The sequence below is a fragment of the Oncorhynchus tshawytscha genome, linkage group LG06 (assembly GCF_018296145.1).
Source record: "Oncorhynchus tshawytscha isolate Ot180627B linkage group LG06, Otsh_v2.0, whole genome shotgun sequence".
Taxonomy (NCBI): Eukaryota; Metazoa; Chordata; class Actinopteri; order Salmoniformes; family Salmonidae; genus Oncorhynchus; species Oncorhynchus tshawytscha.
Genome location: NC_056434.1, coordinates 57,100,677 through 57,119,771, shown reverse-complemented (window position 1 = coordinate 57,119,771; position 19,095 = coordinate 57,100,677). Strand labels below are relative to the sequence as shown.

General features: G+C 39.4%; 1 protein-coding gene across 5 annotated transcripts in view; it reads left to right on the top strand.

Moving 5' to 3' along the window:
- Positions 1-19,095, top strand: part of LOC112252741 (arginyl-tRNA--protein transferase 1) — a 193,479-nt gene that overhangs the window by 21,778 nt on the left and 152,606 nt on the right. For all 5 annotated transcript variants that reach the window (XM_024424256.2, XM_024424259.2, XM_042323427.1 and 2 more), the window contains exon 5: positions 2,748-2,945. In XM_024424256.2, the coding sequence (XP_024280024.1) occupies positions 2,748-2,945 (198 nt within the window). The remainder of the gene's footprint in view (positions 1-2,747; positions 2,946-19,095) is intronic.

The window sequence follows — 19,095 nt, the reverse complement described above, 5'->3', positions numbered from 1 at the left end:
ATGTAATAACACTTTTTCTTGGCTGTTAATGTAAGATGTAACACAAACTAAATACTGCGAAGTTGCTTAGGCGCTAGAAGCACGGCTGCCCTGTCTGTCGGCGCCATTATACCCATCCTGAATTCATTAGATTATTGCTGACTGTTTGAAATGCAGTGTATTTGACATTTTAATTGTACGACTCTTATTTCGAGAGCATTTCTTTTCTTGATATTGTGAATTGCCCATAAATTTGAACTTTTTTTATTTATTTTTTTGCTGATTTATTGCCCAGCCGTAACAACAATGACAAAGTGCATAAGTGGTCACTCAATAGTAATCTTCTTGTCCCTCATTTGTTTGCATTTCTGTCCACCACTTGGTCTTCTATCCCTCAACCCTGATCCATTATTCTCTCTGCATCGATGCCTACCTGTCCACTCAAAACGTCTTGGAGAGAGTTCAGAGGTTTCTAATCTTGGTAAAGACACCATGGCTAGATGCATAATATGCATAACTGTAATTTATTTTAATTAACTTAAATCTGAACCAAAAAAAGTATGTTAATTGAATATCAGGGATATCAACACTATCCACATGTTTCAATGCAAACCAGGCTTAATAGGAGCATACTGGGCTTCTGCTGATAAGGCAGCATGGGAAATTCAGAAATATTTTTTAAAAATATTTATTTTTCACACATTAACAAGTCCAATACAGCAAATGAAATATAAACATCTTGTTAATCTACCCATCGTGTCCGATTAAAAAAAAAACAAAAAAAACACAACATATATTTGTTAGATCACCACCAAGTCCAAAAAAAACACACCCATTTTTCCCAGCCAAAGATAGAGTAACAAAAGCAGAATTGGAGATAAAATGAATCACTGACCTTTGATAATCTTCATCAGATGACACTCATATGACATGTTACACAATACATTTATGTTTTGTTCAATAATATGCATAGTTATATCCACAAATCTCGGTTTACATTGGCGCCATGTTCAGAAATGCCTCCAAAATATCCGGAGTAATTACAGAGAGCCACGTCATATAACAGAAATACTCATTATAAACTTTGACGAAAGATACATGTTTTACATATAATTAAAGATTGTTAATTAAAGGTTGTTAATGCAACCGCTGTGTCAGATTAAAAAAAAAACGTTACAAAAAAGCATACCATGCAATAATCTGAGACGGCGCTCAGAAGAAATATATTTTTTTCCGCCATGTTGGAGTCAACAGAAATACGAAATTACATCATAAATATTCCTTTACCTTTGATCTTTCATCAGAATGCAGTTTAAGGAATCCTAGTTCCGCAATAAATCGTTGTTCTGTTCCATAATGTCCATTACTAGTGTCCAATTAGCTTCTTTTGCTAGCACGTTTAGTTCACATGTCCAAAAGCTGGTGCTGGTCCAGGAGAACTCGGATGAAAACTTCAAAAAGTTATATTCCAGGTTGAATAAACTGGTCAAACTAAGTAGAGAATCAATCTTCAGGATGTTATTATCATATTTATCCAATAACGTTCCAACCGGAGCATTCGTTTTTGTCTACAGAGTAATGGAACGCAAGGCGATATAATGACTACTGTGCGTAACCAGGAACTGGCATTCTGCCAGACCAATGACTCAAATAGCTGCCATCCGGTCCCACATCACACTAAGGGCTTCATTCCACGTTCTACTGACTGTTGACATCTAGTGGAAGGCATAGGCAGTGCGAACAGATCCATATCTTATTTGGATGTGAATAGGCGATGAGTTGAAAATCAACCAGCCCTAGAATTTCCACTTCCTGTTTGGAAGTTTGCCTGCCCTATGACTTCTGTTATACTCACAGACATAATTCAAACAGTTTTAGAAACTTCAGTGTTTCCAATCCAATAGTAATAATAATATGCATATATTAGCATCTGGGACAGAGTAGGAGGCAGTTCACTATGGGCACGCAATTCATCCAAAGTAAAAATGCCTCCCCCTATCCCTAAAAGGTTACGCTTATGAGATGCTATTTTTTTTGTAAATTTGACATTTATGTAACAATATAATGGTAAAATAAGAAAATGCATTTAAAAATGTTCCACAGCTGTCTAACTTTAATAATTAAACATCTGATTGGCTTAGAGTAAATACTTGTCTACATAACCAGATTAATTGTTTGAAATACTTAACTGCAGAAAAGGTTTATTTGTTTTATTTGAATCTAAAGTTGGAAGTGGGCTTAATGGGTATGTGGGCTTAAAAGGTATGCTTATCCTATTTAATCAAGATATGGCATTTTCATTTTTTTCCTTCAAATGTTACACTCTTTACTTTGACATTAGAATATTTTTGTGTAGATCATTGTCAAAAAAAAGATCATCCATTTTAGTCCCAACACAACAAAATGTGGAAAAAGTCAAGGGATGTGAAGGTTTTCTGAAGGTACTGTATTTAAAATTGCACTTCGTAATTGAAATCATAATGAAAGGTAATGACAGCAATGGTTTAGAAATTACAAGGATTCTCGCATTATTCTTTACTCTAACATTATTTAACTGGTCTATTTGAACAGTGAAATTATTTCAAATGCCCATTCCTACTCTGTATTAGCCTGGTTAACCCAGACTGACCACTCAGAACAAGTGAAAATGGTGAGTGTTCTGTCTGGTTCAACCAGGCTAACTTTTTACATTCAGACCTCATTGTAGTACAGTATTAATACCTACTGATTGTGTATCAGTACTAACTGACTGGCTTTGTGCTGTTCAGGGGAGCCCATGGACTCGCTGTGTGAGGAGGGAGGACTGCACGGCCCTGTTAAAGTCTGTCACTCTGAGGTGGCGAGTCCTGTGGTCACAGCCATTCTGACTGAGGAGGGAGACACCACACCAGGCGAGTTTGAAACTGCTAGAAAAGACCCAGTGTCTGTTCCAGACGGGAGAGGACCAGAAACAACCCCCAAACCGGGTAAGTCTAAAGGCAGGAAATCAAGAGGGCTAGACAGAAGCGAGTTAATTGTGTGACCCTTCAGTGGAGAATGATCTTCTTTGATTGGTTAAATAAGCTGGAATCTCATGTCAGCTGGATCATTTGCTTGCTTACACTGTGCAAGAATATTGTGTATGTTAGGCTACATCTTCACCCTTCCAGGATCTAGCTCTCATCTAGGTTGCGTAGGTGTAAGGATGCACAACCTCTGCTCCCTGTCCTTTTCATGAAAGATGATTTATCTAGAAATAATGAATAAATGAAGTTCACCATCTGGGCAGCAGGTGGGAGCAGTCACCTATGAATATAGTCGTTCTCTGTCCTGATTCTATTGAATGGAGCCGACGATTCTCCTGTAAGCCAATTTATCACAAGCTCTCCCTTCAGTTCCCCACAGTTCAGTTGCAGAATATCCTGAGACACACCACAGTGATAAATGGTAATGAATGAACAACATTGAGTGAATTAATACATAAATACTGATCAGGTGAGGGAAGCGCTATGTATAACTGCTCATAATTCAGCTTCTGACAGTCCTTTCTCTCTGGGTATGTCCAAAATGTCTACCACCTACATATCAAAATGTATTAAATATATTTCTCACCCATCTATACACAATACCCCATAATGACAGTGAAAACATGTTTTTAGACATTTGGGCGAATTTGATTTTCTAGGTAAGCCTCTAAGAGCTTTCCACACCTGGATGTTGCTACATTTGCCCTATTTTTATTATTTTTTATTTTTTCTTCCCCCAAAGTTCTTCAACCTCAAATTGGTTGTTGATCATTGCTAGACTAACATTTTCAGGTCTTGCCATATATTTTCAACTCGTGTAGATTTGGGTTTTAGGTTATTGCCCCGCTGAAAGGTGACTGAATCTCCCAGTGTCTGGTGAAATGCAGACTGAACTAGGATTTTGCCTGTGCTTAGCATTATTTGATATATATTTTTTTGCCCTGAAAAACTCCTCAGTCCTTAACTATTACAAGCATGCATACCCCAAACATGATGAAGCCACTACTATGCTTGAAAATATGGAGAGTGGTACTTAGTAATGTGGTGGTTTGCTTTTGCCCCGAACATAACTTTTTGTCTTGAATACAAAGTGTTAATTGCTTTGCCACATTTTTTACAGTATTACTTTAGTACCTTGTTGCAAACAGGATGCGTGTTTTGGAATATTTTTTTTCTGTACAGGCTTTCATCCTTTTCCCTCTGTCAATTTTGTAACTATTGTGGAGTAACTACAATGTTGTTCCATCCTCAGTTTTATCCTATCACAGCCATTAAACTCTTAAGTCTTATAGTCCTTCCTCTCTGGTAACTTGTGTTAGGAAGGATGCCTGTATCTTCGTAGTGACTGGGTGTACCATCCAAAGTTGAATTATTAACTTCACCATGCTCAAACGGATATTAAATGTCTACTTATTTATTTTTACCATCTACCAATAGGTGCCCTTTGCAAGGCACTGGAAAACCTCCCTGGTCTTTGGTCGTATCTGTTTTGAAATTCACTGCTCGACCGAGAGACCGTACAATTATCTGTATGTGTGGGCTGCAGAGATGAGGTAGTCAACATTTTTTTTAAACCGGGTGAGTCCATGCAACTTTATTATGTGACTTGTTAAGCATTACTTCTGAACTTATTTAGGCTTGCCATAAAGGGTTTGAATGCTTTAATTTGCAAAATGTTCTGAAAGCATAAATCCCCTTTCACATTATGGGGTATTGTGTGTGTGTGTGTAGGCCAGTGACAACCTACATTATTATTATTTTTAAATTCAATACTGTACACATACCTTTAATGGTACTCTGTGGATATAGCCAATTTGTTACTTGTTGTATTTATTCCTTGTACTGTTATTTTCATATTTTCTTCCACTCTGCATTGTTGGGAAGGGCCCATTAAGTAAATATGGTGTTGTTAGTTTACACCTGTTGTTTATGAAGCATGTGACAAATGATATTTGATTTGAAATAGCATCCTATTCCCTATGTAGTGCACTACTTTTGACCAGGGGCCATAGCTCTGGTCAAAAGAAGTGCACTTTATAGGGAATAGGGTGCCATTTGGGACACATTGTTCATATAAGCCCTTGGCTACACCGTGAACCAGGAAAGCCTGGTAGGATACTATAAACCTAAACACATATATACGCACAGACAGGGCAGATCTGTTTACCACACCTCTATGTAACGGATACAGTAGAGATGAAGACTTATGTCATGTTCCCCTCCACCTCTCAGAAAAAGCCCCCACTGAAAGTCATGTCGGGGCTGCTTGTGAAATGGCTCCCTTAGTGCACTACTTTTGACCAAGGCCCATTTAGAATACATAAGATACTGTATTTAAGATAGCACAGCTTCGCCCTTTGTTCCTCAGTCTTCCCGCTCTTTCACTCAAACCCAGCCCCTTTTCTTTTGTGTAACAAGCTGTCATATCTGTTCCGCCCGCTAGGGACGTTTCCCTTCATGATGTAATTTGTAATCAAGTTATGATTAATCACACAGAATTACATATAATTAGTTAGGTATTTAGTAAATAAATAATTAAACCCAATTTTGTATTGCTGATTCAACTTGTTAGCCAGGGTTCGTGAAGATACCCAAGAATTTACAACTTTCAGATGAGACTGAAATAAGGTGACGATTAATATTGACTGCTATTGATGTAAAATATTACTAGGTCTTTAAGAGTTTATTCGGAAGATAACAGCTCCATAAATATTATTTTGTGGTGCCCCGACTCTCTAGTTAACTACATTTACATGATTAGCTCAATCAGGTGATATTAATTACGGCAAAATTATTTTATAGAATAGCATGTCATATCACTTAATCCGGCATAGCCAAAGACACGACACTAGAAAGGGAATAGGGTGCAATTTGGGGTGCACCCCCCATGTCTTCTCCACCTCATCCCGCTGGCCCACCTCTCTGAAATGTTTCGAGTTAGGCTAGATGGAGAGAGGTGCAGATGTGTGTGGGAGGGATGGTAAAGCTGTAATTATTTCTAACATGGCTCCCTAAAGTTGCCACTGTAGGCCTACCTAACTTTTTGTGTGTTAGTGAGTCAGTTCATTCCGGTCTTGATAAAATGTGAAATGGTTAAATGCTACATTTAGTATATATATATATATATATATATATTATACATACTTTCTGAATGCACTGTGTGTGTGTATTAAGACCCCTTGACTTTTTCCACATTTTGTTATGATACATTATTCTAAAATTGATTTTGTTCCCCTCATCGATCTATACACAATACCCCATAATGACAAAAAAACAGGTTTTCAGAAATGTTTGCAAATTTATTTAAAGAGTAGACTGAAATATTACATTTACATAAGTATTCAGTGCCTTTACTGAGTACTTTATTGAAGCACCTTTGGCAGTGATTAGTCTTCTTGGGTATGACACTACAAGCTTGGTACACCTGTATTTGGGGAGTTTCTCCCATTCTAATCTGCAGATCCTCTCAAGCTCTGTCCGGTTGGATGGGGAGTGTTGCTGCACAACTATTTTCAGGTCTCTCTAGATATGTTAGATTGGGTTCAAGTCTGGGCACTGGCTGGGCCACTCAAGGACATTCGGAGACTTGTCCTGAATCCACTGGAGCAGGTTTTCATCAAGGATCTCAGTACTTTGCTCTGTTCATTTCCCCCTCGATCCTAACTTGTCTCCCTGTTGCTGAAAAACATCATCCCCACAGCACGATGCTGCCCCCGCCATGCTTCATTGTAGCGATGGTGCCAGTTTCCTCCAGATGTGATGCTTGAAAATCAGGCCAAAGATTTCAATCTTGGCTTCATCAGACAAGAGAATCTTGTTTCTCATATGGTCAGAGTCTTTAGGTGCCTTTTGACAAACTCCAAGTGGGCTGTCATGTGCCTTTGGCCAGACGGAACCCACTCCTCAGTAAATCTACCATAAAGGCCTGATTGGTGGAGTGCTGCAGAGATGGTTGTCCTTCTGGAAGGTTCTCCCATCTCCACAGAGGAACTCTGGAGCTCTGTCAGATTGACCACCCTTCTCCCCCGATTGTTCAGTTTGGCCAGGCGGCCAGCTCTTGGAAGAGTCTTGGTGGTTACAAACTTCCATTTAAGAATGATGGAGGCCACTGTGTTCTTGGGGACCTTCAAGGCTGCAGAAATGTGTTGGTACCCTTCCCCAGATCTGTGCCTCGACACAATCCTGTCTGAGCTCTGCAGACAATGGCTTTGTTTTTGCTTCGGCATGCACTGTCAACTGTGAGACCTTATATAGACAGGTGTGTGCCTTTCCAAATCATGTCCAATCAATACATTTTACCACAGGTGGACTCCAATCAAGTTGTTGAAACATCTCAAGCATGATCCATGGAAACAGGATGCACCTGAGCTCAATTTCGAGTCTCATAGCAAAGGGCCTGAATACTTATGTAAATGTTAATAAATAAATAAATAAATATAGATATATATGCGCCAACATTTCTATACCTGTTTTTGCTTTGTCGTTATGGGGTATTATGTGCAGTTTGAGATTTGTATCTATTTAACCCATTTTAGAGTAAGGCTGTAACGTAACACAATGTGGAAAAAGTCAAGGCATCTGAATGCACTGTTTGTGTGCGGGAGGTGGAGGTGACTTCAAACATTTTTTACATTTATTTTTTACATATATTTCTTTAAAGTTCTGATTCCCATTAGCTTTTGCGGAAGCAGCATCTACTCTTTCTGGGGTCCACAAAAAGGTAACAACATGCTGATAGACATGGAGAGTCACACATTTTTAAAAATGCAATAATACAAGTTTTTTTTGTATTTTTTTGTAGTGCGTTTGTGTCCCCTTACAGTCCTTGCCGGTCCATTCGTTGTTAAATCCGTTTTGTAAAGGTAATTTTGCTGATTGCTTGAGTAATTGGAGATGGGAGTAACATGCAATCATGACTCTGTATAGAACTGTGCGTTGCCATGAATTTGTTTTGGACTTGGATTTGCAAGATGATGCCAACAGAGGGTCGCCTCGCTTCTAGTCCTTGAGAAACTATGCAGTATTTTGTTATTTTATGTATTTATTTAATTGTTAGCTCAGAGAACCTTTAAGTGTTATCACATACAGCTGGGAAGAACTAATGGATATCAGAGCGACGTCAATTTACCAACATTATGGCCAGGAATACGACTTGAAGCGGATCCTTTGTTCGCACCACCACCCAGGGCATTTGATCTAATTCCAGAGGCCGACCCAAAACAACGTGGCCGCAGAAGAGGTAGATGGGGCGGCCTTATGGTCAGGCTTCGAAGGCATGCCCACCGCTTCCGAGTATATTACTCGCCAATATCCAGTCTCTAGACAACAAGGTAGAGGAAATTGGGGCAAGGTTTTCTTTCCAGAGCGCCATCAGAGATTGTAACACAGCCTGTTTCACGGAAACATGGCTCTCTTGGGATATGTGGTCGATATAGCCACCTGGATTCTTTAAGCGTTGCGCCGACAGAAATAAACATCTCTCTGGGAAGGGGGAGGGCGGGGGTGTATGCTTCATGATTAATGACTCATGGTGTAAACTTAACAACATACAGGAACTCAACTCCTTTTGTTCACCTGACCTAGAATTCCTCAATCAAATGCAGACTATATTATCTCCCAAGACTTTTCTTGTCGGTTATTGTCACTGCTGTGTATATCCCCCCTCCCTCTCAAGCCGATACCACATTGGCCCTCAAGGAACTTCACTGGACTTTATGCAAACTGGAAACCCATATCCTGAGGCTGCATTTATTGTATCTGGGGATTTGAACAAAGGAAATTTGTTAGCATATTTTTTACATTTTATTTCACCTTTTATTTAACCAGGTAGGCTAGTTGAGAACAAGTTCTCATTTACAACTGCGGTCTGGCCAAGATAAAGCATAGCAGTGTGAACAGACAACACAGAGTTACACATGGAGTAAACCATTTAACAAGTCAATAACACAGTAGAAAAAAAGAAAAAAGTCTATATACATTGTGTGCAAAAGGCATGAGGAGGTAGGTGAATAATTACAATTTTGCAGATTAACACTGGAGTGATAAATGATCAGATGGTCATGTGCAGGTAGAGATACTGGTGTGCAAAAGAGCAGAAAAGTAAATAAATAAAAACAGTATGGGGATGAGGTAGGTAAATTGGGTGGGCTATTTACCGATAGACTATGTACAGCTGCAGCGATCGGTTAGCTTATTCAATATATTGATTGTAGCAGTTGTGCGGGTAATATACTCGATCACTGCTACTCTAACTTCCATGATGCATACTAGGCCCTGCCCCCCGTGATAAGAACTATTCAACGCTGGTCTGACCAATCTAAATCCACACTTCAAGGTTTTTTTCTGATCATGCTGACTGAGAAATGTTATGGGTAGCCTCAGAGAATAATATTGATTTATATGCAGATTCTGTGAGTGAGTTTATAAGGAAGTGCATTGGAGATGATGTACCCACTGTGACTATTAAAACCTACCCTAATCAGAAACTGTGGATAGATGGTGGCATTATCGCCAAACTGAAAGTGCGAACCACAGCATTTAACCATGGAAAGATGACTGGGAATATGGCTGAACACAAACAGTGTAGTCATTCCCTCCAAGGCAAGCGAAATGTCTGTATAGGGACAAAGTGGAGTCGCAATTCAACGGCTCAGACACAAGACATGTGGCAGGGTCTACATGCAATCACGGACAGTCTTTTTCCAGACAAACTAAACACCGTTGCACACTTTGAGGATAATACAGTGTCACTGACGCAGCCTGCTACCAAGGACTGCGGGCTCTCCTCCTCTGTGGCCGTCGTGAGTAAGACATTTAAACGTGTTAACCCTCACAAGGCTGCCGGCCCATACGGCATCCCAAGCAGTGTCCTCAGAGCATGCGCAGACCAGCTGGCTGGTGTGTTTACGGACATATTCATTCTCTCCCTATCACAGTGCCCACATGCTTCAAGATGGCCACCATTGTACCTGTACCCAAGAAGGCCAAGGTAACTGAACTAAATTACTATTGCCCTATAGCACTCACGCTGTCATGAAGTGAAGTGCTTTGAAAGACTAGTCAAGGATCCATACACCTCCACCCTAGACCCAATTCATTTTGCATACTACCCCAATAGGTCCACAGACGATGCAATCTCCTGCACACTGCCCTATCCCATCTGGACAAGAGGAATACCTATGTGAGAATGCTGTTCGTTGACAGCTCAACATTGTCAATGCCACTCCGACATTGCTCGATCAAATATTTCTTAATTGCTTTCTTTTACTTTTAGATTTGTGTGTACTGTTGTGAATTGTTTTTAGATACTACTGCACTGTTGGAGCTAGGATAACAAGCATTTCATTACACTTGCAATAACATCTGCTAAATATGTGTTTATGACCAATACAATTATATTTGAGACTAACTATCTCCTTATTCAGTGAGCTCACTGGCTTTGGGTGCTGACATGGAGAGTGTGTAACATGCCCTGAGGGACACCGCACTGTACATATCTGATGTTATAGAAGCTTCCATTGAAGAACACTAGGTTGTATTGGATAAATAACTCCAACCATGGGATGGCAGGTGACGTAAAGACATAGCAAGTCATTTTTTTCAATAGCAATTTATGATCAGGTTGTGACGGTAAGGACAGGTTGTTAAACCCCCAGTGCTCTCTCTGCTGCCTACGCCCCTGCCATAAATATACATGCCAACTCCGCTGCAAGGCTAGAGGCTAGCACAGAGGGATGACGCAGCAACAAAACGACCTCTTCTACTGGGAAACATTAAATCGTGTGTGGGTGGTACGAGAGAAAATCAGTCTCAGTTTTCCTGTGCTTGTATTACTAGGCTACTTAATGAAAAGTGTTTGTGTGGCTAAGGGGGCAGGGAGAGTGCTATAGATTTGATGAAGTGTTAACTGCTGGAGTGGGAGACTCGGTCTTCCACATCTGTCATTTTCTTTACCAAGGCTGCATGCTCTGTCCTCGAGTACCTCTTTGTGTGTGTGACTGAGAAATGCATATCTGTGTGTGTGTTTGTGTCTGCTAAAGAGAAGGGGTAAATTGTCTAGCGACATGTGTCATGTGACAGAGGGAAAGTATGGTTGAAGTCGGAAGTTTACATACACCTTAGCCAACTACATTTAAACTCCTTTTTTTCACAATTCCTGACATTTAATCATAGTAAAAATTCCCTGTCAGTCAGGATCACCATTTTATTTTAAGACTGTGAAATGTCAGAATAATAGAGAATTATTTATTTCAGCTTTTATTTCTTTCATCACATTCCCAGTGAGTAGGAAGTTTACATACTAATTGAGTGTATTTGGTAGCATTGCCTTTAAATTGTTTAACTTAGGTCAAACATTTCGGGGAACTTTCCACAAGCTTCCCACAATAAGTTGGGTGAATTTTGACCCATTCCTCCTCACAGAGCTGGTGTAACTGAGTCAGGTTTGTTGGCCTCCTTGCTCGCACACACTTTTTCAGTTCTGCAACAAATTTTCTATGGGAGTGAGGTCAGGGCTTTGTGATGGTCACTCCAATACCTTGACTTTGTTGTCCTTAAGCCATTTTGCCACAACTTTGGAAGTATGCTTGGGATTATTGTCCATTTGGAAGACCCATTTGCGACCCAACTTTAACTTCTTTGGGGTAGGGGGCAGTATTGGGAATTTTGGATAAAGTGTGCCCAAACTAAGCTGCCTGCTACTCAGCCATAAAAGCTAGAATATGCATATCATTAATAGAAAACACTCTGAAGTCTCTAAAACGGGTTGAATGATGTCTGTGAGTATAACAGAACTCATATGCCAGGCAAAAACATGAAGAAATCCAACCAGGAAGTGGGAAATCTGAGGTTTGTAGTTTCTCAACTCAGCTCCAAACCAATATCCCACTGTGTATTTGATATGTTGCACTTCCGACGGCTTCCACTGGATGTCAACAGTGTTTAGAAACTGGTTTGAGGGTTCTACTATAAAGGAGGGGCGGCAGGGTAGCCTAGTGGTTTGAGCATTGGACTAGTAACCGAAAGGTTGCAAGTTCGAATCCCCGAGCTGACTAGGTACGAATCTGCCCCTGAACAGGCAGTTAACCCACTGTTCCTAGGCCGTCATTGAAAAGAAGAATTTGTTGTTAACTGACTTGCCTAGTTAAATAAAGATAAAATAAGAGCTCTGAGTAAGTGGTCTGGCAGAGTGCCACAGCCTCAGTCGCGCGCTCACGTGAAAGGTAGCTACGTTCCACTTCATTTCTGAAGACAAAGGAATTGTCAGGTTGGAGTATTATTGAAGATTTATGTTAGGATGGTTTTTAAAGATTGATTCTAAACATCGTTTGACATGTTGCTACGAACTGTAACAAACTTTTAAACTTTTCGTCTGCTCCTAGTCATGAATGTGGATTACTGGACTGAACGCGCAAACAAAATGAGCTATTTTGACATGAATTATGGACATTATCGAACAAAACAAACATTTATTGTGGAACTGGGATTACTCGGAGTGCATTCTGATGAAGATCATCTAAGGTAAGTGAATATTTATAATGCTATTCTGACATCTGACTCCAACATGGCGGATATCTGTTTGGCTTGATTTGGGCTCTGAGCGCCCAAATCTATATTTCTGCTTTTTGTGACTCCTTTCTTTGGTTGGAAAATGGCTGAATGCTTTCTGTGACTAGTTGCTGACCGAACATAATGATATGTTTTGCTTTCGCCGAAAAGCGTTTTTGAAATCGGACACTATGGTTGGATTAACTTCTTGACGCTACCCATCCCTTAAGCGGGATAATTGGCATCAGCAACCGCTGAATAGCATAGCGCCACAGTCAAATAATATTACTAAAAATATTCATGATATCACAAGTGCAATATTGTAAAACACAGTTTAGCCTTTTGTTTATCCACCTGTCGTTTCAGATTTTGAAATGCTTTACAGTGAAAGCAATCCAAGCGTTTGTAAATTTATCGATCGCATGACAAAACATTAAGTACACTTAGCATCAGATAGCTTGGTCACGAAAATCAGAAAAGCAATCAAAAAAATAATTTACCTTTTTGATCTTCGGATGTTTTCACTCACGAGACTCCCAGTTACACAACAAATGTTCCTTTTGTTCCATAAAAATAATTTTTATATCCAAAATACCTCGGTTTGTTTGGCGCGTTATGTTCAGAAATCCACAGGAAAGAGCGGTCACGACAGCGCAGACAATTCCAAATAGTTTCCATTATGTCCACAGAAATATGTCAACGTTTTTTTATTATATTATATAATTGATAATATGTCAACCGCAAATGTCTTTCACAGTAGGAGAGGGAAAAGCAATACCTATCCAAACTCTGTTGCGCAAGCAAAACTCATGTGACCACTCGTTCTGGCTCATTTTTCAAAATAAAAGCCTGAAAATGTCTCGACTGACACCTTGAGGAAGCGATAGGAAAAGGAATTTGGTTGATATCCCTTTAAATGGAGCAATGGGAGGCTATGGAACATGGAGTTTTCAAAATAGAAGCCACTTCCTGGTTTGATTTTTCTCAGGGTTTCTCCTGCAATATCAGTTCTGTTATACTCCCAGACAATATTTTGACAGTTTTGGAAACTTTAGTTTTCTATCCTAATCTGCCGATTTTATATGCATATTCTAGCATCTGGTCCTGAGAAATAGGCTGTTTACTTTGGGAACATAAAAATAGTGCCCCCCCAGCTTCAAGAGGTTAACAAGAATTTTATCTTTACAATGGTGTAAAATACCTCTGAGGAATTTTAATTATTGTATTTCTGTTTTGAATTTGGCGCCCTGCATTTTCACTGGCTGTTGAGGTGGGACGCTAGCCTACCTAGAGGTTAACTTCCTGACTAAAGTCTTGATGTTGCTTCAGTATATGGACATAATTTTCCTGCCTCATGATGCCATCTATTTTGTGAAGTGCACCAGTCCCTCCTGCAGCAAAGCACCCCCACAACATACTTTTGTACCTGTTTCCTCCAGCATCTTCACAGGGTCCTTTGCTGTTGTTCTGGGATTGATTTGCACTTTTCTCACCAAAGTATGTTCATCTCTAGGAGACAGACCTTCCTAAGCGGTATAATGGCTGCGTGGTCCCATGGTGTTTACTTGCTTACTCTTGTTTGTACAGATGAACGTGGTACCTTCAGGCATTTGGAAATTGCTCCCAAGGATAAACCAGACTTGTGGTCTACAATTTTTATTTTATTTTTATTTTTTTGGGGGGGGGTTTGCCATGTCACGCAAAGAGGCACTGAGTTTTTGAAGGTAGGCCTTGAAATACATCCACAGGTACACCTCCAATTGACTCAAATTATGTCAATTAGCCTATCAGAAGCTTCTAAAGCCATGACATAATTTCCCAAGCTCTTTAAAGGCACAGTCAACTTAGTGTTTGTAAACTTCTGACCCACTGGAATTGTGATACAGTGAATTATAAGTGACATCTGTAAACAATTGTTGGAAAAATGACTTGTCATGCACAAAGTTGATGTCCTAACCGACTTGTCAAAACTATAGTTTAACAAGAAATTTGTTGAGTGGTTGAAAAACGAGATTTAATGACTCCAACCTCAGTGTATGTAAACTTCCGACTTCAACTGTAGGTCCTTGAAATAGAAATGTAAGTGCTTAAGTCTTTGCGTTTTGACTTGCCAATGTCTGTATGAACCCTGTATTGGCTTCTTGTTCAGCTCGCAAATGAAAGATAAAATCACTAGATATTGAAATTATGCACGCGTCATTTGCTTTCCTGTCAGATCTAGTCCCAGGCCGGTATTTTTTTTCATTTGGACCAGTATCTTTCAGTTGGCTCTGGCCCGGTGTGACACTGGCAAATGTACCTGCATGTCATGCGGTGCACTTAGGGCCTATATGTCTACCTCGTTGTGTAGCCGTTAACGACGCTAATGATGGCCTTTTTAGTTTTCGGGTAGATAGAAAGGCAATTGAAAAGTAGCTTCAAAGTTGCCTTTGCCTACCTGGTAGAATCATGCGTATTTGCAGCAATCCAGTGGCCATTCGTTTTCAAAACAATCACAAGGGACAGATACACCGCTAGCCAAACACAACTGTTTGGCTGGTGAGCACCTGAATAAAGGGTAACCTGAAGGGAATTCTCCCCTCTAGAGGATTTTGCCGAAAAGAAAACCACGTTCATTTGAAATCTGTAACAAATACATTTTGTACATTTTGAAGTCTCTTTTCTTTGCTGTTACAGTAAATGTATCCAAGTCAATGTAAGAACACAAGGGCATGCACATTTTAAAAGATGCCTAGTCATCTCTAGTTTTATGAAGGCATTGGTAAACATTAGAATACAATTAGTATTTTTATTGCAAATAACACTAGCATTTTCATTAGTTTCTTTTGGTTAACAAAATCAATGCAATAACACAATGCCAAAATTCAGGTGTTCGATTTAAAAAAAAAAAAAAAAGTCATGGAGTGCCTTTGTTACAACTATGAAACAAAGCATATGTGTTGAAACATGGTAACAGCTTATTTTTTATAACCCTAATATTTAAAAAAATACACCAACCACTATGACACAGTCAAAAGACGAGCGGTCAAATTATAAAAAGAAAAGTATCATAAACATAAGCGCCAGGTGGCCTTGATAAATAGTGAAACTGCACAAAAGCAATAAGGTTATTATAATGAATATAAGTGTTAATATGACAGCAGTCAGTCAATTGTCAGCTCGTGCTTGTGTTCATCGTCATGCAATGGTATCAGTTGGATTTCCTTTAGCTGTTGTCCCTTGTCCTAACAGTTGACAAAACGTTCAGAACTTTCACTTGCTTTACGCACTAATTACCTTTTTTGTTTGTTGTGCTTAATAGTATCAGGTTTTCTTTGTCCCTGTGTCTTGTCATTCTTCAACACCGTTGCTGTGCAGGTGCCTTATTTTGGACAGAGGGAGGGAGCTCCCGTCTCACTTTGTTCATGAGACTTGAGACCGGTCAGACTTGTTTTCTTTGCAAGCAACTTGTTCGCCAATGACAGTGACGTGAAGAAATTGTCCATGGTGAGATGGCTCCCCTTGCCAACATAAGGTTCCACAAGCCTCATATCACGTCATTCTCAGACACTCGCACCTGCTGCCTGATGTGGATATTTTCCCAGATATTGAGAGCCTTTCAACATGTAAAAATATGCACGCTCTCGCTGTGAAGCCTACTCCAAGTAGGATGGAGTACTCCAAGTAGAACAGAGTAGACTGATAAGACTGCTTTGATTCGGGGAACTCCTATAGGGGATTAACCATTTTAAAATTAGGCCTATAATTTAGACGGATAAATACAATGGAATGTTATTTATTTTAAAATGTACCTTTTATTTAACTAGGAAGTCAGTAAAGAAGAAATTCAGGGTAGCCTAGTGGTTAGAGCGTTGGACTAGTAACCGGAAGGTTGTGAGTTCAAACCCCCGAGCTGACAAGGTACAAATCTGTCGTTCTGCCCCTGAACAGGCAGTTAACCCACTGTTCCCAGGCCGTCATTGAAAATAAGAATGTGTTCTTAACTGACTTGCCTGGTTAAATAAAGGTAAAATTAAATTTAAAAAAGACCGTAATCACTGCCAAAGGTGCTTCAACAAAGTTGAGTAAAGGGTCTGAATACTTATGTAAATGTGTTTCAGTTGAATAAGTTTGCTAAATAAAATAAAAATGGGTAGATTGAGATTTTATTTAACCCATTTTAGAATAAGGTTGTGCTGTAACAAAATGTGGAAAAAGTCAAGGGGCCTGAATACTTTCCAAATGCATTGTAGCATCAGAATGTACATATTTTGCCGTTTCTATTACCTTTGTCAAATAACACTCATAATCCAAGAGGTGCAGCTCTATTTTAACTTTTTCCAAGAATATCTGTGCTGTCCATGCATTTGGCACATGACACCTCCCGCGGCAGCATTCATCTGGCTACTAAGCAAAAACTAACATATTATAATATGCTATTTCTTTATGTAATTCATGAGCTGGTCCTTTTGTTGAAGAATGCAGCAAAATAATTTCACCTGTGCACCTGGCTGATTTTATATCTTTTTCATTTCTACTTTGTCAAAAGCTGTAACCGGACTTTATTCATTACTATTACTCTCTTACTAATCGATTCTACAAATAAATGTGATCAAATGAATTACACTGTTTTTATTGTAAGGGAAACAAAAATAGGTAATTGGCCTACATTTTTTTCCCCCCTAGGAATTTGTAGGATTATACAGAACATATCCTTTACTCTATCTTAACAAATAACTCATTTAAATATATAATTCCACAGTTATTCATGCAATCCTTTTAAAATTGTTTATGCACTATCAAGCGATGGTGCTTATGTTTGCTGCACCTTGCTTGTTGATATGCAAATGCTTAAGACGATTCTTCAAAAATAAAGTTATTGGATGTTCTTAATTCCAACATGGCTCAACCCTTGTCTTAAACTCATGGAAGTGAGGAAAATAAGCTAATGAAAGCAATTGAACATGTTTAGTTGACTCACAAACCTTGTCTAAAAGTTTCAGTATTGATTGTTTTAAATCCAAGTATATTTGTTTTGTCAGTAAGAAATGTGCTAACATGATTGCCCTTACTTGCTAGCTCATTGCTTCGCAACAATCATGATCTTAAAAATATAGTTAAGTTCATAAAATCCTACATTAAGAAGAAATGTTTTAGGAATTGCACTTACAAATGATCTTAAACTTATTTAAAAATATATATATTTTAAGCTTTTTTTGTGAATCTGGGTCCAGGTCATGATCAATTATATATATTTATTTTTAATTAAATATTGCTGCGACCAAAATCATGTGAAAAAATTGGTAGCAGTAAAAAAAGAAAAGAAATGTAGAACCCTGCTATGTGTTTGGATCAGTCAGTCTTCAGTCTGAACAGAGGCCAGAACCCGATATGTGACCGCTCAATCTGACTGTTTAGTTTATACTTATTTGGAGGGAAACCATTTGACCGCGCTGTCACTCCTGCTCTCTGTTTATCTCCTGCTCGGAAACGTTCTCTCTTTAGTCACAGGATACGGAGAGAATTTGAGGATATACAAGGGAAGGAGGTAATGCTTTCTCCTCAGTCATCTGACTGAGACACATCATTTTCTGTTTGTCTCTGGGAGAATGTGAATTGGATCGGCTTCACAATGGTGCTACCTTACAGAGTTCTGTTGAAGCTACTGTAGACTTTCATTGCAAAAGTGTTTAAATCAATTATTCGGTGACGTGAATATATTTAGTGTAGTTTTATCTAAAAAGTACAACTTTAAATATTTTACCATTATGAAATTCACAGTGGATGGTCCTTTTGTTCCTCCTCTGAGGAGCCTCCACTGCCTCGCATCCTCTCGCCACTATCCCCGCCTCCTTCTCAAAACCCATTAGAAGAGGTCAGAGGGGACGGACCTCTAGATTTCTCATCCAATGGGATTTGAGGAGAGAGGCTATGAGGAGTATGCTATTCAGATCTTCCCTCCCTCTTTTTCTTGCTTTCTCACGCTCTCTCCTTCGTTTCACTTTGTCTCATAACTTGGTGTCTATTGTCTAGAGTCTAGACACAGAATCACTCAACCTGCCCCATAGCATTAGCACCCAGACAACTGCAAAGTTAACTGTGACTGAGGGATTTATCTATGGTCTCTCGGGGTCCTGATTGAGTTCAGATAAGCTCACAACTCTTAACTCAATGAATGATTTACAGAAAAGTGTGTAGCCCTCAAGTCAAAGTACCGCCCATATAGATACTGAAGGGAGTGTACAGTTCATAGTATGTAGAGACATTAGTTAGTATGTGTAGGTCTATGCTGAAGGCTGAGGATCGTTCCACCCAGTTTTGACACACGGTCATATTAGTTAGTGCGGACACTAGTAAAATGCTTTGCAACAGAAAATAAACTAATCTTCTGATTGGACACGTTTTTAGGTAGTCCTTGTTTCAGTTATTTTTCTTCCGTTTGACTAGTGAATATGACCCTGGTTCTGGTTCCTGACACTAGTACTTGCCCTCTCCTCCTGCAGGTCTCCGATATGACATTCGCCAATCAAGAGAGTGCTTTTGGTGGCGGCTTGCAGAAGGCCAGGTGGGGAGGGATGGGGTTACT